The sequence below is a fragment of the Columba livia genome, chromosome 8 (genome assembly GCF_036013475.1).
Source record: "Columba livia isolate bColLiv1 breed racing homer chromosome 8, bColLiv1.pat.W.v2, whole genome shotgun sequence".
Lineage (NCBI taxonomy): Eukaryota > Metazoa > Chordata > Aves > Columbiformes > Columbidae > Columba > Columba livia.
This window is the reverse complement of record NC_088609.1, coordinates 9,506,726-9,532,523: the sequence shown is the minus strand read 5'-3', so window position 1 is coordinate 9,532,523 and position 25,798 is coordinate 9,506,726. Positions and strand designations below refer to the sequence as shown.

Genomic DNA, 25,798 nt, shown 5'->3' with positions numbered 1-25,798 from the left:
TTAGGAACAATACAGCCAAAATGTTTTATTTGGGCAATACAAATACAATCAAATCAAAAATATCACAGATTTTCATACATTAGTAAGAAGTTACTGTACACTTGAACAGTTGCCATTTTTACAGCTAACAAAGCTTTACCTTTATTAAAATGTATTTTCCTCTCACATAAAATATACACTTTTCACTGACGTATTTTACATCATACACCTCTCTGGGATAAGAAACATTTCACAAACAATGCACAACAGAGGCCATCTTCTCTAAACCCATACAAAATATGACATAGAAGCGAGAAACACTGGTTTATCCTACTAGGCTGCAGCCCTCAAACGTCATAGTCTGTTGCTACTAAAAATACTACATGCATCAGAAACTGCTGTACATCGTTGAGAGTTTGGACTTGTCAGATTCGATCCTAGTTCCACATGGTACTTTGTAGTGAGTGTTGTATTAGCGGCACAGTGAATCTTCCTTTGTGTTCACATCTGCAATTAAAAAACCCTCTAGCGACGTTCCTAACGCCAGAGCAAACGCAAATGGTTTTGCAATCTAACACCAGGGCTGATGATTTGCTACCCCGTGTGCCTTGCAGACACACAGTCTGCTCCCTCTTCTGACAGCATCATAAACATCGGAGATTAAATCCTTGATCCACTGAAATAAATGGAAGTCTTGCCATTGACTTCAGCAGGACCAGATTTTAACCCTGCAGTGATGTTGTATTTCCCTTACAATTAGTACAATATAAAAGCAGGGGAAAGAAAAGTTCTGTGAAGACTCCAGAAATGCTGTGGTACAGGGATCAGTGGCAGCAGCATTGCTGTGATGTAGGGTTTCCATAAGAGCTTCCCCGGGGACTACCAAGAACTGTTCTTTCATAATCATTTTCCAATTTAATTTGGAGAACAGATGCAGGAAATAAATATGTTCATCCCTACAGGCTGTTGTTGAGATTTGGAAAGAATTAGGGTCTCTGTTAACTTCAGGTTAAACTAATTAAAAAAACATAGAGAGATAAAATGTTGCTATATTTTAATCCTGTGAGAAGTTCTGTTGTTAACCTAACCAACGAGATATTGGAAAAGCAATTTTTCTCCCTACCCATTGTACAGCAGTAAGGTTACATGGAAGTTACTGGCTGGCCTTGGAAAAAATTTCTCTGTGTTTTCAAGAGGTTTTCTCTTTAATTGCAAATAGGAAGATCTGCCCAGCTAGGGAGACAGATACTTTACATACTGTAGCATCGTTCTTGTGATGTTCTTCCTTGGCTTGAGTCCCTCCCGGGCAGCACCAGCCGGTCCCTGGCCCCACGGCTCCGGTGGGACCTGAAGCTTGAGATTTTAGGAGAGCCCGGTTGGGGTTGGGGAAATGTTGACCCAAGCCCGGTGTCTCAAGGCGCCTTTCAGACATCAGCTTCTCTTTTGCACGGGTTGTTCCCGCCCTGCTGCCAGGCCGGCTTTACACAGAAACACCCTTCCCACCTGGGCTGGAGAGCATCCCCAGCCAGGATTGCTGCAGGTACCTCTGCATAGGGGATTGTTTCTCTTCAAAAAAATCCTTCAATCCTCATAAATAAGGCATCTGTTTAATTTAGTTACTGTAAACCACTTCTTAAAAACTAAAATCCTCACCATATCCTGTCATCTTGAGATTCATTTAGAAATGAATAAAAAAGAGTAATATATATATATAAGTATCCTTTTCTAATCGTAACACAATGTACAATCTGCAACCTGATTCTGGAATAAAATACAATCCTTAACAGAAGCAACGTGACTGTAGAGAAAAGGGATTCGATCATCTCCCGTAATTTGTGCATTCATGGCATTCAGATGGCTTTATCTTTGCTGTGGCTAATGGTCCCTCCGCCAGAGGACACGACTGGGTTTGCATGTCCCACCATGGAGCGGCAGTGCCTTGGCCAGGCTAAGGGGTGGGTGGATGTGTCGGGAACGTGCTCTTGGCCTTGGGAGCTGAGAAATGCAGAGCCCAGCTTGGGCTGCACTCAATAACCCTCGCAGGAGCCTCAGAAAGTGCTTTCTGTGCTGCTGGTGGGTGGTGGCTAAGCGGAATTTGATGCAGTTGGGTTCACGCTAGTCATGGGAATGTAATTCTGCAGCAGTGCAAGGGTGACGGGTGCACGGTGATGAATTGTGTTTCCCTGGATTCGCTCGGCTTATGCTGTTATCAGCTATAAGCAAGCTGGAAAACAAACAAATACAATATCTGATCTTTTGACACAGATACTGTACGTTGGGCTCAAAGCAGAAATTTCATCAGGAGAAGACAGATAAAGGTGTGATGGATATTGTCCACAATGTGAAATCTGGTGCTGAAATTATGTGAGTGGCACATTATACAGAAGAACTTCCAAGTTGCACTCGGCATTATTCTTAGATTTACTGTGCAATTTAGGCAACAATTTACTCGTGAGAAAGCTGCCCGGGCACAAATAGGGGCAGATGTTGGCTTTTCTTTTATCTATGTGCTACTTGATTTGTCCTGGAATAAAATACAGCGTTCTTTGCTGACATTTGCCAATATCTCAGCTAAATGTTTACAGTTCCAAAATTCATTAAAAGGAGGTTGTCATTGGTGATTTTTTTTTTCTTCAGTCTTATCATTAATAAAAGCAAAACAAATTTACTTAATCTAAATTAAACTGCAGGTTGGGGAACTATGTAAAAATGATTTCTTTTACAGTTAACGTGTGTGTATGGAATATGTATGCATATATAAATGCATATAATTGTAGCTGCAGTTTTTTATATTCATGTTTTGCGTCTGAGTATATGAACATACAGTGCACGCTTCCTTTCTCTGGACTGCTACTGTTTCTTTCAGTGAGATAGACTGTTGGAAACATTTTATAGTTGCTTAGTATTAACTTGTCTGTTTTACCATGCCCATGAATGAGAATCAAACACCTCCATTTGTAGGTTGATCTTTGTTCTTTCACGTATTTTAATGTAACAGTTCTACCTCTCTTTCTGTAGAGCAGCAACGAGAAAGAAAGTCCAATATTCTCCATAAATGCATTATGGAGAATCATAGGTAAATGTACTGGGCCAGCCTTCCCTTTCTGTTATACTAATCTCAACATGGGTTACTTCATTTAAATTACGGAGGTGACTTGAGCTGTAGCAGAATGTGGCGGGTATTGTAAATCTGTACAGGGATGGGGAGCAGCTCTGCAGAATAACCCGTGGTACCAGAAGAAAAGGAACACACACTCAGCTCAAAGGTGACAAATTTGTCATAGGGAAGCCAGCATTAACACAATGAAGGCAAAAGTTGCTTTCTCACAGAAAATCCAGAGACCATGTACATTATATGCAGGTCTGCAGATGAAGGGCTGTACTAACAAGATAATATAATGACACTTCCTAAAATGTCTCTGCCATACGCATCATTATTTCACATGCAAGCTCCCAAATAGTGGATCATCCTTCCTTTTAGTCTCAGGGTTTGTACTTTCATTAAACCTTTTTGACTTCATATTTATTTTAATAAGAGCATCTTTTTTTTTTTTTTAATGTGGGTCATTAGTTCTCACATTATACATGTAAAATCTGGCAAATTCCATTTAGAACATTCTTTTTGAAAAAAAATAGTTTTGTTCTTGCTAAATAACACTGAGGATTCATCTCAGTAACTTATTTGCAAAAAAAGCAATGTTGGTCTTTTGCAAAAAAAAGTGGGGTTTTTAACAGTGAAGACATTAAAATGCATGGGAAAACATCTGCTTCATTCATCAGCTTTATGTAAAATGGACCCCTCTCCCAGATTTTTCAGAGGCAGCATGATGTAATGTGGTCCCCTGAAAAAAAACATAGCGGTCAGACTCTAACTATCCTTATATTGAATTCTTTCTGTATGTTTTTATTTTCTTTTTTTTTCCTTTCCTCTTTTCCTTTTTATTTATTTATTTATTTATTTGTTTGTTTGTTTTTTGTTTAGGCTTCTTTTAATAAACAGTGTTTCAATTCACATTTACTCAGACTCTCCTATCTGGGAATCTCACAGGCTATGCTGCATTAACAGGAAAGCTAAATCTCCCTCTGTCAGTGTGCAGGGACTGTCACTACGGTCTACCAAATATGAAAACTATTCATACCCAGAACACTATTTTGCCTGCAAGGTATTAGGTGGTGGAAACAGGAATCCAGAGCCCTGACACCCCTGAGCGGGTGAGACAGTGATGCCGCTCGTTTTGCCACACAGAGCAAGTGTCCACAAGCCAGTGGAGCATCTGCCTGTCCCCTCATTGTTCATTATTTGTAGGGAAGTCATCCCATTACAAAACAGCAATAATTCTCTAGCACTGATCAGATTTCCGCGAGTGCAGGGTTGTACAAATGTTTGCTTTAACTGCCAGTGGTTGACACGGAATCTTTATGCTCTGTGCCAGTGAATGACACGAGCCTTTCCCTTCATGCTGCTTAATACGTTTTTGACCTTATTTGCCTGTAAGTGGCTTTGCCATCCAGAGCTGTAATTCTGCTGAGTGATGTCCCCAGGGTGAGAGGGGTCCTGCGAGGTGACACTTGCCTGCTGTCCCTGTGTGCATCACTTTACATGTGGGGTTTGCTCCCCAGCAATCCCATTCTGCAGTCAGGTTACTACCATCCCATCTTTAAATAGCAAACGCATGCCATGTAAAGGGCAAATATGTCCAACTTGCCGAAACAAAGGCCACGTGTGTGTGGGACTTGGGACATTCGAGACCAAAGTTACCCCTATAAGATAGCCATTCATTAGCTTAGAAATAAGGACTTGCCACTGTAAGCAAATTATTTACAATAGATGTACTGCAGCGATGAAGCTCATGCTTAAAACAGGCTTTAGTGTCGCAACCTGTGTCAATTCTGCTATCAGCTGTGTTAATTTTTTGACAGAGAGGCATTAACAACCCAGTAACTTTGCTTATACATTTGCTTTGATCTTGTGTTTTGAGCTGTGTAATCAAGAGTTAGTGCTTGATAGCTAAGATTGGGCTTTATCTGTCAAGCTTTTTTAAGCTTCTGGAAGCTAACAGGGAGACTGGGTTTTGAATGTGGCTTCATATCTTGACCCCTTATGTGAGTAAGTTTAACAGATGTGACAACGCTCTGCTCTCTGGCTGTAGTACAAAATATGCTGTATTGTTATATATTAGATGTGGTTTATAGTAGCTGTACTGTGTCCATACGTGTTCATAATTCATTCCTCTTGCCCTAGAAATGAGCTGTAGTCTGTCTCTTACAGATCTGGTCCTATCTGCTGTTTGTTTTGCACGGGTGAAAATTATGCAGACTCTTTAATAATTTGCTACCTGGTTTTAATTGGAAATGTCTGTGCTGGTTCTTGCTTCATTTCCTTCCAATTCAATGTGACCCTGGTTTACAGAAGTCACATCAAGCTGCAATAGCATAGTTTGATTGACATCACGTTCAAATTTGGTGTTTCACTGTAACTGGTTTAGCACGGCACACAGAGAGTAAATGAAATACAATATGTAAGTATTAAATGGCTATACTTGAGCCTCCTGTTACTACAACTTTAGTCTTTCAGTTTTGTCCTTACAGAATACATACGCTTTATAAATGTTAGAAACAGCCGTGCTAGGCTGAAGTTGCTGTAGGCTGTGGTGTTCTTGCAGGGGGGCTGCACTGTGCAAACACATCCGAGGTCCTCAAAATAATGCATTTTGTTGTTGAAGAAAAACTGAGAAACAGCTATTTTGCAAAACCCTATTTGATGATGCTTAAATGTAGGTTTTTTTTCTTGAGTATGGTAGAGGATTGAATTAGACAAATTACCCAGCCCGGCAACTTCTGCAGCATCAGTGAGAGCAGGGGCTGATTTGGTGCCAGATCGTTATCCATATTTATCAGAGGAAAGATAAAAGAGCGGAGCAACAACATTATTTGAATTGCTATGGTTATCAAGAAATATAAAATGATAACTGCTGAGTAAATGTTAATAGACACATTGTCTGATGGTGATGGTGGAAAAGTAGAACTCATTAAGAAGAAAAAAAAGAGATCAAATCCCTAGGAAAGCTGTTTTCTCCCTTGTCATAATGACCAGCGCTGTTAACAGGATTTCTAATGGATGTTTTATATGCTTCCCTAAAAGTATGTTACAAATAAAAGTCTTACTTTGTCATATTTCATGTATTTATTTTCAGCATATAAAAATGTAACAGGCATCCTGTCTGCTAAAACACGCTTGTAATCGCGCCTTAAAAGCCTGGGCGAGCTGCTGCACAAAAGCCACTGATGATAATTGGCAAACGAGCCTGTCGGAGTTGAGCACTGATACTGGCGCTGGGCTGAGGAGTGAGAGCCCAGGGCCACCTCAGGTGACATTGGTCACTTGGTCCCCATGCCCAGCTGAGGCTCTGGGCTGTGCTGAACTCATCTTGGGCACAGAGCAGGGTTTTTTTTTATTTAAATTTAGTTAATTAACTTATTTCATTATTTTATTTCAAACCAATGAGCCAAGTCCTTCTATGGCATAAAGCAACTCCACTGCCAGCTGCTGAAGCTCCAGATTGCTAACAGACCATTTGGCTCACTGTGGTGTGACAGGCAGGGGTCTACTTGAGAAGAGAAGGATGAAAAATGGAGCTTTATTCCCTCAGTTGTGCAAATATCCTCTGTTTCATGTGGCAGAAAGTTCTGATTTATAATTTTGCCCTCCAGAACTGTCTTCCCTGACACTGCTGTTGTACCCCCTATGATACCATCACCTTCGCTTCACCTCCGCACATCGGGAGGCAGCCCCTGCCCTGCAGAGGTGGAGCTGCCTCATGTTCATAGGGTCAGGGTCTCTATCTTGATTAATTTCTTTTTCTAGATAGATAAAGATTTTCAACACAATCTATCCTTTAAGTCGTGCTGAGCATATTATACATACATGTAGTTTTAGAGCAAGTTATTAATGCAGCAAGATTATCTTATTTATTCCAATTTCACTGTTCACAGCTCAGCACAAAGCCATGACTGCTTAGTAGTTCCTAATAAATCACCTTAAAAACATTCTTTCATTACTTGTCTGGAAGTATTTTTGTTTTTTTGATCTATTTTTAGCTCTAATATCATTCAGGTATTATTGTCATGTTGGCTTTTTAATACTGAGCTTTGTGTTGCAGGACTTATTTATTCTTTTGAACTGTCTTATCATATGATAATGTACTGAGCCTTTTGCTCCGGATCATGGAGGAAAATATATTTGTGGAATAAAGAACAGATGGTGCTGAACTAAGGCGTTGTTCAGGGTACTGCTGTTTGCTGCTCTGTGAAATCCTCTCTGTCTTAGCAGATTAATTAAAACATGAGCTGGATGCACTAGTACCTGCGGTGTTGTTGCTCAGGGCTCAATATGATATTGTATCCCTGGGCTTCCCTATCGCTGCAGTGTAAAACAGGAGAGAAAAATCAAAAGTCTGTCAGGGAAGAGGAGCAGTCGGTAGCTCCAGGCTACCAGAGCCAAGGTGGTGCTTGTTAAACTCAGCTCAGCTCAGGCCCGCTCAGCCCTGCCATGAGCACATGGGGCTGAGCTTCCCCTGCCTCTGCTTGTAGGGACACGCATCTTCCCAGTTCATTGCCTTATGCATTTTAATTGCAAAGCCTGAATCTGTAATGAAGACCAATCTATTTTGCAACTGTTGATCTTGGAGAACTGAATAAATAATCCAGCTGATCGGTCTGTGGTGAGGTTCGTGTGGCTGTTGATCCCACACCCAGCATTCTTCTGGCTGGAGAGAAAATGATAATGCTGGAGGAACTACCATAAGCTCTGCTAAAGCTTCCCTCAAGCCTAGTTAAAACCACCCTCAAGCCTGCCCAGACTGTATGTGGCTGTGGCACGTGAAAAAGCAAGTGGTGGCCCTGGGCTGGTGACAGGTGAGAGGCCACCTCACTCCTGCAGACACAAAAGGGTGTAAACATGGCTGGAGTCTCCACTGGCACTGCTCCAAGGCAACTTGTGGAAAAAATTCTTCCCAGAAATGGCTGTTGGGTGTTGGAACAGGCTGCCCAGGGCAGTGGTGGAGTCACCATCCCTGGAGGGGTTTAAAAGGCACATAGACGAGGTTCTTAGGGACATGGGTTTGTGCCAGATTTAGGTTATGGTTGGACTTGATGATCCTGAGGGTCTCTTCCAACTGAAATGATTCTGTGATTCTATGTCTCAGAGGATTCTCTGACAGGTCTGCGTGTCCATCCTTCATTGGTACACGGTAGCCCAGTGAATTCAGAGTGGTCCCTTTGCCTTTGTGCAGCATCCTGTGGTTCTTGTGTGCTCTGCCTTAACTTTTTTCTTCCTGTTTGCTTTTCAAACATCAGCTTGTGTTTTGGGAAGATGGGTGGTGCATCCCAAGGAAAGTCAGAAGGATCAGGGCAGCCCATCCCCGGTGCGTGTGCCTGGCTGTGCTTTTCTCCGGGCGCTGAGGGGACATGACCTGCTCCACTGCCCTATCCCCCAGGCCCTGACACAAGGGTCATTTGTGCTTTCCAAGCCCTTGGCCATCGTATATAATTTGTGGAGGCCACCACACGGCTGCTGCCCTGCTTGGGCAAGAGCAGTGTGACTCAGGCTGACACCAGCAGCATGGGATGCTCCACATCTGCTGCAGCCAGCAGCCCCTCGCTGCTCCTGCTGCCAAGAGCAGGTTCAAATCCAAAGTCTTTACAGCAGCTATGGTTTTTGTCTGCCCTATGAACCATGTTATTGTGGTCACTTTGTTTTTTTTAGTCCCATGCTCTGACACTGAACACCAGGACAGCCTTACCCCACCAAGCGGCAGTTAGGCGTTGACGCTGCCACTGATTTTAAAGCTGTTTTTGAGACGAAGTGCTGCTGAGCTCTAAGCTGCTTTAAATGCTAAGGATAGCAGAAAGTTAAATACTACCTATTTTGTACTTCACCTATTTTTTCCACCAGAAGTCCCAGTGTGATGTGTTACATGACTCTGGCTCCAGAAGGGCAGCCAGCTGTCCATTTACAAAAGAACATATTGTTTAAAAATGAGGTTTGATGCTACTTTGGTCCCAACAGGCGCACCATATTTAGGGTGTCAGTGATACTACCCTGAATATTTATTTCATGCATATCATTTCAGTGCCAATATCAAGCAAGATGCTACAGAAAAACACTGGTTCTTAAACTTCCGCCTATCAGATTATTTCAATATATTATTCATATCACCTTTTTATTCTACTGCATTTTAAAAATCTGTTTATGGAAAAGTGCTCATAGAATGTATTAGCATTTGACCAGAATAGGGTATTTAATTCAGCATGCAGGCATTGACAATGAAGCATATATTATGCCTCCTACACAGCATTTGCTGTCATTATAGTCGCCTACATATATTAAGTTATTTTGTTGATGATTATGGATGAATATTAGCAAAAGAACTTTGTGCAAAATAAAACCATAGTTGCTCACCATCTGAGAATGAAGGAGAAAAGGGCATAAACAAATGGCTTGGCTTGCAAATGATGAACTCATTGTTTTGAAACTATCTGAGGAAAATTAAGGATTATATTCAGCTGTCTGTTACTTGCTGCATTGTAGCATAAACCCGATGCCTTCAAGGTTTTTTCCTGCTCTGGTTTGTGCCCCTTGGCCTTTATGCAGGCACTAACCAGGGATGGGGGAGCAAAGGGAACAGAGCCCCAGAGCATGATGCCTTTCCCAGCCTCTGTCTTTCCTTGACTGAGTCAGCAGGGCAAAACATCACATAATTTTTAGTGCCTCTGCCTTTATCGGACAACTGAATTATTGCTGTCATGGCGCAGACCTGCAGGAATGATGAATTAATTCCCCACAGTACGTAGATGGCATATGGGATGTCATGGTCCCTTGTCCCACGTGCAATGCTGTGCATGGCCAGAGCACTACACTCACTATTTTGTTATCATTTGTAAAGTCTGTGTCACTATAATAGACCCAAGGCTCTGTGGTGATGGTATTGCTGACAAACTGGGAATGATCTGGAAGATTCACCGTCAGCCTGCTGGGTCCCTGGTTTACTCTGACCTTCTCTGCTGTTCTTCATCAATTTATCTTTAAATCACTGACTGGGCAATAGTGTTATGCAAACCCACATGTGTGCCACAGCCTGGCCTGTGTCTTTAACCCTTGTGCACGCCTTGGTTTGCAGTTGGATGTCCCAGGGCACTCTCGTGTTGGTGTTTGCTCTTGAAACCTGCCTTTGGGATCTTTTAAGAGATGTTGGGAAAAAAAGGCTTCTGCGTTAGGTCTTCTCCTGGCTGAGTCTGAGCTGGTCTTTGCAGATCTTGCTGCTAATTCTGATCTAGTTAATCTTGCCACAAATCCTGAGCTGACTGTGAGTTTTGCCTGGGAGGCACAACAACAGCAAAGCAAAGCCATGAAGAACAATGTAGTATGGTGGGCAAAGGTGGTCTGGCCAGAGTTCTTGGGGCCTTAGAGCCAGTTTTCTGTCTGACCAAGGAGAGACAAGGTGTGGAGCATGGGCAGGTACCAGCACCTGGCAGCTTGTGGGAGGACACGAAGGGGCTGCTGGTTTGTGGGGAGCCCACTCTGCTTCTGAAAGCTCCCAGTTCAGGCTGGTTCATGTTCTCCACTGCCACCTTCTCCTGCTGACCCTGGTTTAAGGGTTGGCAGCGAGGGGTGGGTGTGGGAGGTGGATTTAATTCATAGGCGTAGAAGGTGCTGCAGTCGCTGCTAAGATGTGAAGATGAGCAGATGAAGGCAGAGGAGCAGGAGTTTCCTTCCCCAGGTCAGAGCTACTAAGCTCTGCTCTGTTTTTGACCAGGTGTTGGCCAGTAGCACCTGGGCTGCTGTTCAATGTTACATGTGGAGTGAAGAGCCACAAGCAACAGCACAGGGGATGCTACAGCCAGGAAGGAGAGCACACCTGGGGGAACACAACCGCCACCACGCAGAGATTCCATGGCCCTGCTCCAGCAAGATGCTCAGTGCTGAGGTCCTGTGTGATGTAGGAGAGAGCTGCATCTCCCTGGGAAACCTCACATCCTGAAGGGATGTCTTCAGGAACTGTTCTAAAGTATGTGGCTGAACTAATTTCTTCATTTAATCACCATTTGTTGCATCATTAGGCAAACAGCCCTGCCCAGTCTGCTGTACCTCCCCAAAGCGAAATGCAGAAGCCAACAGGAGCTACTGTTCTGCCTTGCTTGGCTTCAGTTTAAAATGATACAAAATAAAAGGCATCAACAAAACCAAGCAATGCCCTGGGGAAAGATCTGATCACATTTCCCACAGTCGCTTGTCCAACCCTGTAATGGATCTTGTGAACTTGTGTTGTCCAAGCCCAGGCTTTTGAAGTGCTGCAGGTCCTTCCCGCAGAGACAATTAGATTTACCCATTGTAAATGGTCACCATTGATTTTGTTGAGGAGAAGGGGTGGATAGCCACCACAGGACAGAAGAGATTTCACACAGAAAAAGAGAATAGTAAATGAATTAGGGTCTTGCTATGTGATTCTTGCTTTTCAGATAAAAAATGACAAGTGAGCTAAACTGTTTCAGGTTGAAACATGTATTAAGGTTTACATGGTATTAAATTCACAGATCAGTATTTCTTTAAGCTCTAGCTGGCTGCTTATTTTGACCGTACATAAAGGTCATTATATAAAATGGAACATAAATTAATATAATCACTTGGTAGCCAGAAGCTCATCCTTAGAGCAGATCTGCCTTGATGGTTATTGTAATTGCTGCTCCAGTGGAGCGGGGATCGGGTGGCGCTGCCTGTTTCTCCAGGGCAGCGTCTTATCTCCAGCAATTTTGTGAGTGTATGTTCTGGCATCAGAAAAGCCAAAGGATTGAGAAGTTCAGGCGCTGGGTGAAAGGAGAGGCACAACAATACCGATGGAGTGTTGAGATCTGTGTGTTTCAGTTATCCACTTCAACAAAAGCTGTTGGAGGATTTGCTCAGAAATAAGCAAACAGATCCCGCAGGCACGATTGTGTTTCCATCTATAGAATAACACTGCCTGGATACCCTTCCCGGCAATACGTGAATCTCTTTGTGCTTTCTGATTACAGTGTAAATCTCACTCACTCATCTGTCATAAAGATTGATTTTTCTTTTATTGTTTTCTCAGTATACGGTTTTATCTCTGCAACCCCCTTCTCTTCCGCTCCATCTGTAAACTGACATTTTGCTGAAGCGAATGTTGTGATGACTATCGTACGTTAGCAAGCAAAGCTCTAAAAATGAGTCCTGCCAATTAGCAGAGACCATTACACCCCACACCTTGTGGGCACAGTGTGCCTGGACTGTCCCTGCTCTGGCACTCACCTCCTGCTCTTGGCTCAGCTCAGCCTTTTCTAAGGGAGCCACAAGATATTTGGTGAGAAAAGCATATGAAGAAGTCCTGGGAGTGGTGCCTGGGGTGGCAGCTGTGTCCCCAAGGCACTGTTGGGTGGCACATGGCAGGCAGAGGGGCTCACCTGTCCCCAGCCCTTAGGATGCTCCCGGGTGTCCCCTGAGCTGCAGCAAAATATTTCAGTTTTCAGAGTCCTACTGGTTGACGTCTGGAGGCTGCTCATTATTTTGTGTCACCACTGACAAAGTTGGTGACTTTCTTTCCCTGTACCGTATTACCTCAGTGACTTTTGTATGCACATATAGAAGGGTGTGTTTACTTTGATTAGACAACTTGTGAATGTTAAACTACAGTCTGTACCATTGAATCTGCTATTTTTCTTCTGCCTGTTATTGTAGATCAACGTTCTACTTTGGGAAGGCATTTAAGCCTCTTCACAGTGATTGAAGGCAGCCATCAACTTTTCATATTCTATTTACACCCATCTCTATTTGGTTTCCACAGATACAAGAGGCTTCAGCTGTAGGATCACACTGGTCTGTCACCATAGGCTGAGCACAGTGCTCGTAAACTGGGGAGCAGCCTCCTCCAGTAGTATTGCTAATTGGGTGCCATTAGTTCTGCAGTTTTAAACAGTAGCTCAGGCTTAGTCCCCAGCCTAACACAGACAGCCTGTCAGCTGGCATCTTGTGACAGTACATAGAGCCTTCAGGCTGGGGATGAGCTGTGCTGGACATCACCAGCCTCATATGCTGCACTCAGATTCTCCGAGAGACCTAAACATTTGGCATACCATCAGTTTAAAGCAACTTTCCTTTTATAAAAATGCATGTGGGATGCAGTCATTACTATAGTAAATTCTGATGCTTATATAACACTTTAAATCTCTACAAAGCACATTTTAACTTACTCCCTGCCCCCCCAATTACACCGAAATGTTGGGTCAGATCCTGTGCTGGTACAGACTGCTTTCCCAAATCTTTGTATGCATATAGGATCAGATGTTAAGTGCTAGTGGATAGGCAAGTTTCAAACAATTTTATGGTGGTGGGAAGCAGAGAAGTCCAACTGGCAGCTCTTTGGGGGACACTAACTGGAGAGCCCTGTTCCTGCTTCTCAGAAGTCAGCCTGTCTTAATGAATAATGGAGGAAAACCTGCTCACAGGGGCAAAAAAATCCCCCATTTAGTTTAAGTTCATTTTGCTTCTTCTTCCTAATAAATCCATGCCTGTTTTAATAGTGCGTTTGAAGTTGAAAGAACCATAAAAAACTCTCATCACACATCTTAAATCTCAGATTTGTGAACTGTTCTAATTAGCGATGGCCCCTTTGGTCCTGTGCTCAAGTCTGTCTGTCACATGCAGGAGAGGGCAGTTGTGACATCATTGGTGTCCCCGCTGCGGGAAGACCAAGGGCTGGCCAGGTTTCTGCAGGAAGCCGCCGAGGTGTCACAGCACCCAAGAAACTCCTTTAAACGGTTGAGGAGGAAAGAAATTGAATGAATTTTACCCAAGAGGGCCCCGGTTGTTGGTGGCATGTGACAGAGGAGGCACTGCGTGGTGGTGGGGGCAATGGGATGGGAATGGCACTGTCGGCATGGAGCATCCCCCACCAACCCTGTCTGGAAGGTCACTGCGATGGACATGTTTTTTTTTTTAGGCAGCTCCTCATTTTCTTAATATGAGATTTCTAAAGTTAATTATGAAATCTTTAGTATTAAATATTCAGGAACACTTATTTTTGAATACCTCAGGTTTAATTTAGGTTCTTTGAAATTTTAATATCTTGCTTTAATATTTAATACTACCCTGACATGAGTATAGAAATTTGAAGTCTAGTCTCTGAATAAAATGAGTCCTAGATTTCTTTATGGAAAAGGCTGAGATGGAGAGGTGAGGAAAGGGCCATCTTAAAAGGATGCACCTCTTTCATCTTTTTTTCATATCAATGTTTGGGCATTGCAATATTTCCAAATAAAAATGTCTTTTTTGCATTAGTGTTGTTAAAGTAACATAGATTCAGGTTTGGGGTTTAGATGCCTAATTAACAGACACCATTAATTTGTGAGCTGCACGTGAAGTGAAATGAGTAATACAGGCTCTGCAGAATTTTCTAAGGACAGAGTATGAGACTTGCATGGAGGATTTTGCTGCTCCCTTGTTCAGAAGGCTTGGGAAAAATATCAGCTAAAGGTGATGGAGCCAAGTTGCTGGGTGCCAAGTGTCAAAGAGCAAGAAAATATGTGTGAACATGCAAAATAGCAGTATGTAAAATTATTATCACAAAGGCTTTCTGTGAAAGGGAACAGGATATAATAGGGCTGATTTTGAAAAGCGGTTTTGTCCAGTTTTGCCTGCAATTTTATACGAATTCCTAATGCCTGTGCATCTTTATGGCCACATTTTATGCACTTAAATGATCACCTGCCCAGCTTTTACTGCCAATCAGTCGGATTTCCAAGGGTCTGATATAATGTACCATTATTCACAAACTTTTTGAGGGGATGTCCATCCTGTAGAACTAATCAGGTGTTTTCCAGGGGCTGTGTTGGGTGGGAAAGAGGGCTCTGAAAGCCTAAACAGAGTGTGTTTGGTGTGTGCAGCAGGATGTTCGTGTACAAGGCTTGAGGTCGTATGATGGTCCACTTGGCCTTTACAGCATGGAAAAAGTGATTGTAAGATAAAACCTGAGCCAAACTCTGTACTTGCTCCTGTGTCAAATTTGCTAAAAAATCTTGGCTTGAGATTTGTCCCTATGAGAAGATACAGCTATTAGAATATGAAGACAGGTGAATTAAAAACAATTCAAGGCTTGAAGAAGTTAAAAAAGTGAAGGCTGCTGAGGTCTGATGATGGAAATTCATTAGCTCCTGGCTGAATAAGTAACTGTGATTCTCTTCTAATGTAAGAGACCTGCCAGCTTGCAAAGGAGCAGATGTGCACACAAGATGGATCGTCTCAAATAGTCAAAATACTGGTTTTAGGGGTTTTTTACTTCAGTGATTAGCTTTTTTCATCTAAAATAAATCCAGATTGTGCATAGTCTGGAAAACAAAATAACAATATTTGGAGAGTGGGAGTGTTTATTTAACAGGTGGCTTATTTAGCAAATGGTTTGCTCTTATAAAAATAATATTCCTGTAGTATTCTGCAGCAATGACTCAGAACATATGAGAGCGGGAAGGCATTTTTGGGGGGTTATTACTTTATGTGGGCTTGGGTTAGGTTGCTTTAATTAAGAACATCTGTGGGAGTGCTTTGCTCAGTGCATTTGCATATATTATTGACTTAGAGTTGGGTGCTGTGTCTTGGAGAGATGTCTCCCACTCCTCTGCGCACAGGGTGGTGACAAGATCCCTCTGCCAAGGGATGTGTGTTTGCAGAGAACCCGGTGTCTCTTGGGCCTGGTGGCAAAGAGCAGGTGCGGGGACGTCCCCACCACTCTGCCCGTGACAGGGCACACAGGGACTGCAAACGTGTCCTGCCATACGCCAAATATCTATTATTTGTAAGTCTGCTACTCAGGCTGCAATAGCTGTGCTGGAATTTGAACCGAGGCTTATTTTAATAATAATATTTTGAATAGTAGAAGGGTAATTATGCACAGATTTGGCTCGCTACCTCCGGGAGGCTCGGCTTTTGTATTCAAATGGTGTCTCTCTACATTTAACAAATAGAAATGACGCTGTGAGGGGTTTCTTTTCCTATAGTTCTTTTGTTTTTAGTGACCCTTCCAAAGGGTGAACTTTAAATAGAGGTGAAATGCTTTTATGATAAAGTCATGAACAGAATAATTTAAAGTGATTATAAAATTATAGTAGCCCTAATTCTTGCAATTCATTTTAAGACTCCACCCCAGTATTTACCATTATTATTTACCATTTACAGCAATGGTGACATGATTGAGTAGGACAGCAATTAGAAACTGAGAAAGTGTTGGAGTGGGGGGGAAGGCTGGTTTGGTTTTTGCCCAAACTGGCCCAATCCCTGATTGTTGGTGCTCATGAAGGGGCCAATCTGAGATGATGAGTCTAACAGTGATAATCGCACATTTCACCATATGGTGAAATAATTATTTTTCACAAGCATCAACTAGGTGAAGAAGCAAGGAAAAAAAATACATATCAAGATCACAGATTGTCAGAAAAGTGCGAGAGGAAAACCAGAGCAAGCCCTGCTGTGCTGGGAACAGGCTTCAGCCTTTTCGCCTTGGAGCTGCTTGAGCCTCATACCTCATCACCGGTGCTGCTTTGCACACCAAGCTCAGGGCTTTCCACACAGAGCTTATGGCTTTGCACACCTAGTTCAGGGCTTTGCATGCCAAGCTCATGGGCTTTACATGCCAAGTTAGTGGCTTTGCATGCCAAGCTCATTGCTTTGCACGCCAAGCATCAGCAAACTCTCCTTCTCACCCTCCCCTTTTCTGACCAGGTTTTCCTGGTGGCCACAGTGCCCGGGCCGAGAGAACCGGCTCCATGTGCAGCAGCAGACCTGCCCAGAGATGTGCACGTGTCTAAATCCAGTTCAGAAGTATTTCACTCAAAAATTCTCTACTCCCCTCTTCTGTTCATTAACCTTTACCAGAGTGCTAATTCTATATTCAAATATAAGGTCAAAGCCCTTAGCTGATTTTTTTTTTCAGAAGAACTAAGTGCTTTATCTAAAATCTTCAGGCAGAAGCACTCATCAGTGCCTCTCAACGGGTGCTGCTGCCGTCTCGGTTCCCGAGGATCCGGTGCTACATCTGACATGGGAGTAACTGTGCTGGAGAGTCGACTTACTAAGGGTGATTAACTTTGGGAAATTAATTTTTTAAATGTACTCTCTCGTGTTTTGGCCTTTTGCAAAAAGGTGCTTAAGGCACTGAAACAAAGAGCGAGACACTTATTGAAACTCCCATGACAGAAATGAATATACCGTAAAAACTCAGGTATCTTTTCCACTACATGGCTCGTCAGCAAGGGAGACAAAGCAACGTGCAGACACTCCTGTTCTGCTGCTCTGTGCAAGGCTATGTCTGGACAGGACTGTCACCGAACCCCATGCTTGAGGGTGGCAGCACGTACAAGTCCAGCTTGGGGAGTAAAGTTTTGCTTAGATGGAAAAAACATTATGGAGCTTTCAGTGTTGTTTGAGTTGAAATTGGAGCCCTGTTAGAGAAGAAGATGGGAGCTTGGACCTGAGCACACCAGGCAGAACACCTCATCTTGTCAGCCTAGCTGTCTGTCTGATGGTTTTTTAAGGTCCATCTGATGGGTGAGGAGCTCAGGCTGAGAGCTGCAGCCTCCCCCCACAGCCCTGCCTTCTCCTGCAGCCCCACTGGGGAGAGGGGACCAGGAAGTGGGGACAGGGACAGCCCCAGGGGAGGGAAGGCGGTGCTGTGTGTTCTGATGCTGGGGAGAGCAGCCTCTGCCAGGAGTGGAGCAGAAACTGCACTCTGAGCATCTCCTCCCTCCCAAGAGCATCGCTTATGCCGGTGGGGGCAGCGCAGTTTGCCAGCCTTGCAATTCAATTAATAGCAAAAAAATACCCTCATGAGGCTAGAAAGTGCACGAGCAGCAGAGCAGGATGCTCCTTGTTTGATTTTCCAGGGATACCTGGGGCAGGGTGGATGGAATTGCCATTTTCCTGCATTGGGCTTGTTGCTCACCAGTGGCTCAAGCACAAACTGTGTCTGCAGTGGCTTCAAGAGATTGATGCAAATACCTCAGACCTAAACTTCCAAAGCCTGTGTCAAGCCCGTTGTTTAATTTAGCTCTGAACTGCCTCACACCCCACACAGTGCCTTGCTGGCTTGTTTTCCCGCTGCTTGGGAGCAACTCGGGAGCCACTGCCTGGCCCAGCTCAGCGGCTCTGGGGAGCAGCTCCTGGAAAGGTGTCCCAGCCATCGCTCCATCTGTCTTTCTGCACATAGCTTTACATGCACCTAGCTTGCTAAAAGTAATTTAGAAATTATTTATAGGGACTTATGATTCATAATTTTTGGCAAATAAACATTAAAGCCTCTTTTAGAAATGAGTGGCAAATGAGATCTTTTGCTCTCTTGTCCCAGACACCAAGGTTCTCTGTTTTTAAAGACTTGGGGGAAGTGAATTTGCAGTAGCTTACTGCAAAGTTAACTGTTATGTGGGCTTTTTTTTGTTTTTTGGATTGTGTTTTCTTTTTTTCCTTATCATAATAAATGCAAAAAGGTCAAGGTTAATGAAGAAAACAGTGAATTCAAAGTTCCATGAAAGAACAACCCAGTGCTTTTAGCAATTCACTTAAATGAAAGAGGAAAATCAGTTCCTTGAACATTTTAAAGCTTTTGTAGCTTAATGAAGCCCATGACCTCCCGCAGCTTCAGCAGAACCAAAATTCCTGCAAGAACCCGTCTTGCTGGGGTGACGTGGGAGCAGCTGCGCTCCGGGTGCCGCACCTCAGCATCACTACCTGGAGCGATGCGTCAAAAACATTGAGCACATCTACATGGCTGCACCTCCCAGCCTAAATTAACCACCCTGAAGAAGAGGAAAACCTATTTTCATGTAAGAAAAAAAGAAAAGAAAGGCAAGGGGAGGGGAGGAATGGCCCTGCCATCTCCCTGTTAGACACTGAGCAAACAAGGCTGCTGCTGCTCAGTCGCATCTTTAAGGTTTATTCTCACTTGTGGTTCACATTTAAGTTGCTGTCGTTGAGGTTAATGGGAGTTGTGTGCTTACGACTATAATGGTTTTGATAAGTGGAAAAGCTGATGTTATTGCACATAAATCGCATCTTCTAATGTGCGAATTGTGTTTTGGTTTTGGCTGAAAAATAATAAAGAGAAGGATGGATGTGCATTAGGAAAGAACAGATTTCACCCTCTAGATACCAAATATAACATATATCATCATTACAGGCATTTTTTATCTGGCAGCATAAAAAAAAAAGCTAGTGGAGGAATAATGAGTACTTTCATATTTGGCAGATAAGAGGGGAAACTCCTGTGGCTGGAGCAGCACTGTGCCCTGTCCTCCTCCCTCTGTTTTGAATGTGGAATCACTGCAGAAATGCAATTTATTCTGCTAATGGGCGCTAAGGTTTCCCTGCTTTCCTCCTGTCCCACGGGCTGTGGACTTTCAGCTGCATTATTTGTCATTGCTGGCTGGGGCTGGGATCAAAGTTCATCACGTGGGAGAACCGAGCCTGGAGTGCGAGAGAAGGAAAAGTCCTCCCTGGATTTCCCCCATCACCGCGATGGCTGGTGACATAAATGACAGCAAACCCTTTTCTAATGTAAAGGAACCTTTGAGCTCTTTGTGAAATAGGCTTGAAGTGATGGGGGCAGACAGGTCTGAGCTCAGCACTGAGGGTGCCCTGTTAAGAATCTCCCCCCTTGCTGGTGCAGAAGTTTTGGAGCAGGATGCACAGAGTCCCTTCCAAACCATCCTGAGACCCTCGTGCTGTTCACCCAGCTGGTTTCAATTATGAACTTTTCTGGTCATGCAGTAAATTCCCTCCCTTGCCCTCAAAGCCCAGCAAAGAATTGTAAAATGGGACCAAAAACTAGAGCCAGCCCAAACTAAGCATGTTTGCAGCATCCCGGTACATGCAACAGCTGGGTCAGGGAAACTGAGGGTAAATTTCTCCCTTCGATGGCAATGCTGATTTATCTGCTCTCAATATTAAGGCTGAATGGAGAATTTTAAATTTATTTTCTTTCCCCACTGCTATTTTCTTGTTTTAAAGAGGTTTGTCTTGCAAGCTGTGGCATGGCCAGGGAGGAGGGGGCACCCAGGGCACAGACCCAGGGACATGGGACAGGATGGGGACGGAGGAGCCATTGGCCGCCCCCCCAGCAAACCCCATGAGCCAGGCGACACTTTGCCACTGCCAAAGTATCACACTAAAATTGATCCTTGCTGTATACTTCCTCACATCTGTCTGTTTACGCAAGAATTTTTACATTATTTAAGATGATTTTAAAAGAAACTGCTATTTTTTTCTTTTTATTTTTTCCAAAGAAATAAAACCTTCCATGGCAGCCTATGAAATATGGATTATTTACCTCCAGACTGGGCACAAGTCTGATCCAATCTTAGAAGTAAATGCATATTTAGTTTTTAAGGCAATTTGTTTATCCATGAAAATACATATTTTGGTTTACACATTCTTTTGAACACAGTCATGTCGCTAAGTGGAGATTTTGGTAGGCGTAACATTTACCATTGTTTGTCTAGGACACTAGCTCTGAAAACGTGCAAAAAGGCAGCTTTTACCGATGATGATTTTGACACTCCTGTAGCTTAAAACCAGCAGAGTTTCTAAAAAAGTATCTATTGAAAAGTTTAAGAAAAGCTGAAAAGCTGTCTGGCTATGATGGATACATTTCCTGCCAAGTTATAAACCCTTGAGAAACTGCATTTGTTCAAGGGGTTGTGAGACATCCTTTAATTCAGTATTAGCATAATAGAATGATCAGTGTCATTATAATTAGAGCATTGTTGCTTCTGTGCCCGCCACTGGTGCAATGGTCATTGCAGACCTGAGCTATTGCACAAGGAGGAACTTACGGTGTTACAGTCTTTGGGGTTTCCAATGTGGACGACAATCTGGATATAAATATTCAGTTATACTGCTCGGAGCTAAGCCATTTATTTTTCACGTTTGAAAGGTGGGAATAAATATAATAATATTTGCCCGACAGATATGAACGATATGGGTTAATCCTTTGAAGCAGCAGCGAACATACCTTCAAACAGTTGCCTAAAGTAAATATGACCCACAAATTAAAGGGTGGGTAGATCTGGTAAAACGTCGTGTGCACTGTCCCCTTTGGAAGAACATCCCGATAAGTCCCAATAAATCTGGACAATTACCAGTTTACTGTGTGGAACAGTTTCACCAAGAACCAAGTTTCTTTATTTGATCAACACCGCCTACAGCTCCGATCCTGCAAAAATTCAAGTGGTTTGGCTCTAGGTACTATGTCTGTTGAATTAATCAGTGCCTAAAGCTCTTTGGGGACTGAGGAGGGTGTCCCCATCACCCTTTCCCACTCACCGGCACAGCACCCGGCACACACACACCCCTCGCGCTGCCAAACACACAGGCTGACCCACCCTTAAATACCTATTTTGCCTCAGAAAACACCATTGGCACCCAGAAATATCAGTGGGGTTTGTATTTTCTTTTTTTTTTTTTTTTGGCTTGACAATAGTAATTATTCCCCCAAATTTAAGTGAAAATTCAGAGATGGGGCTGAATGTCTCATCCATGTTATCCAGCAGCTCTGCCTGATATGAATGTAAACAGTCAATACTTAATTACATACATTGTTTTCATACTCAGTAAAGCTGCTGTTCATTCTATTCTGCTGCTGGAAATATCAGGATCCAGATATCAGGAGTCACTGAAATTAAACTTATCATTGAAATATAGAATTTGATCCAGCCACAGAATAGGAACCTCTCTCAGTTTTCTGTGAGACAAGGTGTATGAGTTGGGCTATGCAAACCCTTTTTTCTTTCTCCATAAAACTGCACTGACGTGATACTTTCTGCAGCACCACTGTTTCTAGTGAATGGATTCTAAAATATAGCACTTTAAAGCTGCAATACAAGAGAGATCAGGATATCAGGACTGTGTATAGTGTAATTTGAATTGGGTTTATACTATTTCCTTAAAAAATGAATTTTGTCATGTTATTCTAGGTTTTAAAGAATACCACATTTCTGAAAGCAGCAACTACTTAGTACACAGCTGTAAATAACAAGATAGAAATAGTTCATTATCACTGAACATATGCAGAGTGACCCAGGACATTTCATTGGCATGTTTTGGAGTCACCATATTTCTGTTTATACACTTCGTCAGTAGCTACAACAGTTCACGGCGTGTTCTCTCTACACAGTAGCATGGGATGGTATCTATGGAGATTGGGAAACCTCAAACCTGCCTTTTCAGAACCTGGGGTCCCTGTACTCTGAATTTGGAACTGCCGAGTGTGCACAGAGCTCATCTGGTATCGCTGGCTGCAAAACCTGCTGCTCGGAGGAAAAAGCTGTACTGTAATAATTGTGCTGCCTATTGGAGTTCATACACAAAACAGGGGAATAATAATGCCAATAATGGTTTTATTCTTGTCATCAGTAGTTGCGTAAGTGCATCAGCATCTCTGGGGATCACCGGGAGATGCTGAGGTCAAGGGCTTGGCCATGGCTGTGTCTCAGTGACTCCCACCGACGGCCCTTGGAAATTCAGCTGGCAACGCTGAGCAACCTCTTGTGTTAATGCTGGCCGGGGCTGGGTAAAACCAAAGTTAGTACTGTTAGATGCTGGTTTGGAATTTAACCTTTTACTGAGTGAAAGAAGAGTGTTATCCTGATGGGCTGTGGTCCTAGGAAGTCAAAGGTGAGGACCTAAGTGCTGTAGTAAGGTATTAGTACATCGGTAATCGAGTCCTGTCTGTGAAGGTGATTCTATCATGGATGGCAACATGCACTGCAGTACAGTTATTGGAGCAACCTCATTTTAATATATATATACATGTATTTTTTATATATACGTATATATATAAAATTTTGCTTGATACTTCATGTATTTTCAGATATCTAATATTTAAAAGCAATCTTTCTCATTGCTATATTAGCCAAACCAGTACAAAATTAAGTGCAAGAAAAATACCAATTCACATAATTTTTGCCAGTAATACAAAAGGGACTATTCAGCTTCTCACATTTACAGCCATTTAGGAATTTAGATTTAGTATAAGGGAAAGTTTCTTACATTCAAAAGATGTCTCAAAATAACTTGTGTTCTGTTTTGTGATGGGAAAACTATTTTTCACAGAGATTGCCAACTGGTTAGTGGTGGGAGATGGATACATCAGAAGGCATTGGTGTTACCCTGTCCCCTGAAGATGGGAGTTTTTCCTTTTAGCCAACAGCACTTTGCTCCTCGACTGGAGATTTCTAACGCTCTAAAGGATGCTTTAGCATTTCCCGAAACACATTCCGGATTTGCTGGGAAGGAGCAGGAAAGTTGTGTTTTATGAAGGCACACCCATGCTGAGTTTGCAAGAAAAAGGAAACAGAAAGCAGTCCTGCACAATGCAGTTATAATACAAGGCTCATTCTTGAAACCTGAATATCATGCTAGAAGAAATTCTAGATATGTGTAATATTTTGAAGAAATATTTTGAAGGCAATATTATTTGATTTTTTTTTATCAAAAAAGAAAAATGTTTCTGTGTAAATGCAGATAGAATGCTGTTTAAGAAGGGAACTGAATATTTGTATTGCAGCCTTAAAGAAGCACACTTTACTGCAATATTTTTTTTTGTAAACTATGGTCTGCAACTCAGCAGACCATGACTGAATGCTTTTGAAAACTTGTAGATTACAAACATGAAATCACAATTAATATCCTCTAAAAGTAATTTCAGAGCTTTCACGTCTTAAAAAAGGACAATGTGTACTGCTTCACAAGGTAATGCAGCTAATCAAAAAAAAAGGAGTAGAATTAAAGTATTTACATAATGAGCAACTCTACAGAAGGCGATCATCCCCACGTAAGCACTGCTGATTATATCCCACGCTGCTTTTAACAAACTCTACCAGATTGGATCCAGTCATCAGCACTTTCAGAGAATCCTTAAAAGCCTTTTATGGGTCTTTACATTTAGTGCAGAATGATGTTCTTCAGGTAGAATATGCTGGTGAGGGAGGACAGTGTCAGCACAAGGTACCAGCAGGAGAACAGGACTTCGGCGTCACCCGTGATCCCGTACTGGGCTGTACTGGGAGCTGCAAAGAGAAGAGAAAGGGGTTAAGTGAAAATTTCCACTCTTAGTTCCCCAAATTCTTAGTTTTCATTAATTCTTCTATGATAACAATTAGGGCAGAGAAATCATTCTGCTAGAAAATGTAGAAAATGCTGCAAAAGTAGCCAAGCCCTCAGTGAATGTTACTGCTTGTTTTAAAGAGGATAAATTGTTATTAAGGCAAGCATTTAAAAATGGGAGCACTTAACGTCAGATGAGCTCTTCATGTTTAAACATCTGAATAATTTATCTGGTTTTAAGTTACTGAACATTAAGATCTCTACTGAAATCAATGAGAGGTGAATATATTTGGCTTTGTTGGAAAACAACTCATTTTCTGCCTGACTTCAGAAGTTAAAGTTTGACAGTTTTGCTTAGCCAAAGAGATTGATGTTTATTTTCAGTCTCTTTGAAGAAATTGTGTTTACTCACTTTAATACAAGGCCTTTCTCAAATTCTTAAGTAAATATTACAGTCAGTGCATGCAAAAAAAGAGTTAAAATACAAGGAAACAGTATGGAGAAGCAAGTGACCAGACATCATTTGCAGCAGTGGCTTTTCTTTCCAGACTATATGAATATTACATAATTATTTTAAAACATAATACTTGTGCAAGTCTTGTATAGAATGCCATGCTACAGTTAGACACAGAGTATGTGATAAAACCAAAAATTTTCCATCTCCCCCCCTCTATGCAGAAAAGTTCAAGTAACTAAATAAAAAAAGTCACAAGATGAAGCTGACTTGAAAGCTTAGTTTAGTGACTTAGAACCTTGACTAACTGCAGGACATGGCATGCTCTTGCCATTAAAAAGGAACTTTCTGTGATAAGTCAGTATGACAAATCAACATTTAATTTATTACAAAAACCTGGCTAGCAAGCTGAAGCATAGCATAGGTGGTATTTCATTTTATCATATTGAAAGTGTTTCCCCAACGTAAAGATAATTTGAACTATGGTGCCTATAAAAGCAAGTGGAAAATTATGTAAATCTGATTTTCTGCATATGAACCAGTACTATTGTTCTAAAGCTTATTAAATGATACTTAGATTGTTTCAGCACAAATGTACTAGGTGAACTAATGGGGGAAAAATACAGAGAACGGGGTAGATAGAGTTCTGGTTCCCAAAGTGAGCTAACAAGAAAGATTTGGTGTGAAAGAAACGTGGAGGAGAAGCAAATCTGGACCAGCTGAAGGGCCTGGATTGTGCTGGGTTTGGTTAAACCACCCCCAGGGCTGAGCTCAGGGGGCACGGGGGTCCTGGGCTTGGTTTTGCTGATCCATGGATGATGTTTTAGCCCTGTTCACCACCCCCTGCCCCGCCCCGGGTGTCAATGCTGTGGCTGGGTCTGACAAACAAGATTTCAGCTCAAAAAGTCATTTAATAAGCTCTCAGTGTTTCTTTAAACTTGTCTTGGGCATTACAATAGCAAATGAAATGCAGTTGTGGTTGCAGGGCCAGTGGGACTGATGCTCTGAAAGACCTTGAGCCAAAATGTAAAATTCTTCTTCAGCCCCTCCAGTCCCTGTTCCTTTCAAGGGGGGCAAACTGGCGCGAACTGTTGGCTTTTGGGTCTGTGGATGAGAACCTGGGGGTGTAGTGTCACCTACTGAGACCTGCAGTGACACTTGCTATAGAAACTCCAAATCAGCCTGGGGCTGTTCACATTTGTGTCCAC

The 25,798-nt window shown here is 42.5% G+C and overlaps 1 protein-coding gene across 2 annotated transcripts in view; it reads right to left on the bottom strand.

Moving 5' to 3' along the window:
- The window catches only part of NEGR1 (neuronal growth regulator 1), a 245,675-nt gene continuing 219,877 nt past the window's right edge, over positions 1-25,798 (bottom strand). For both annotated transcript variants that reach the window (XM_065071912.1, XM_005498948.4), the window contains one exon: positions 1-24,099. In XM_065071912.1, the coding sequence (XP_064927984.1) occupies positions 23,975-24,099 (125 nt within the window). In that variant the 3' untranslated portion in view covers positions 1-23,974. The remainder of the gene's footprint in view (positions 24,100-25,798) is intronic.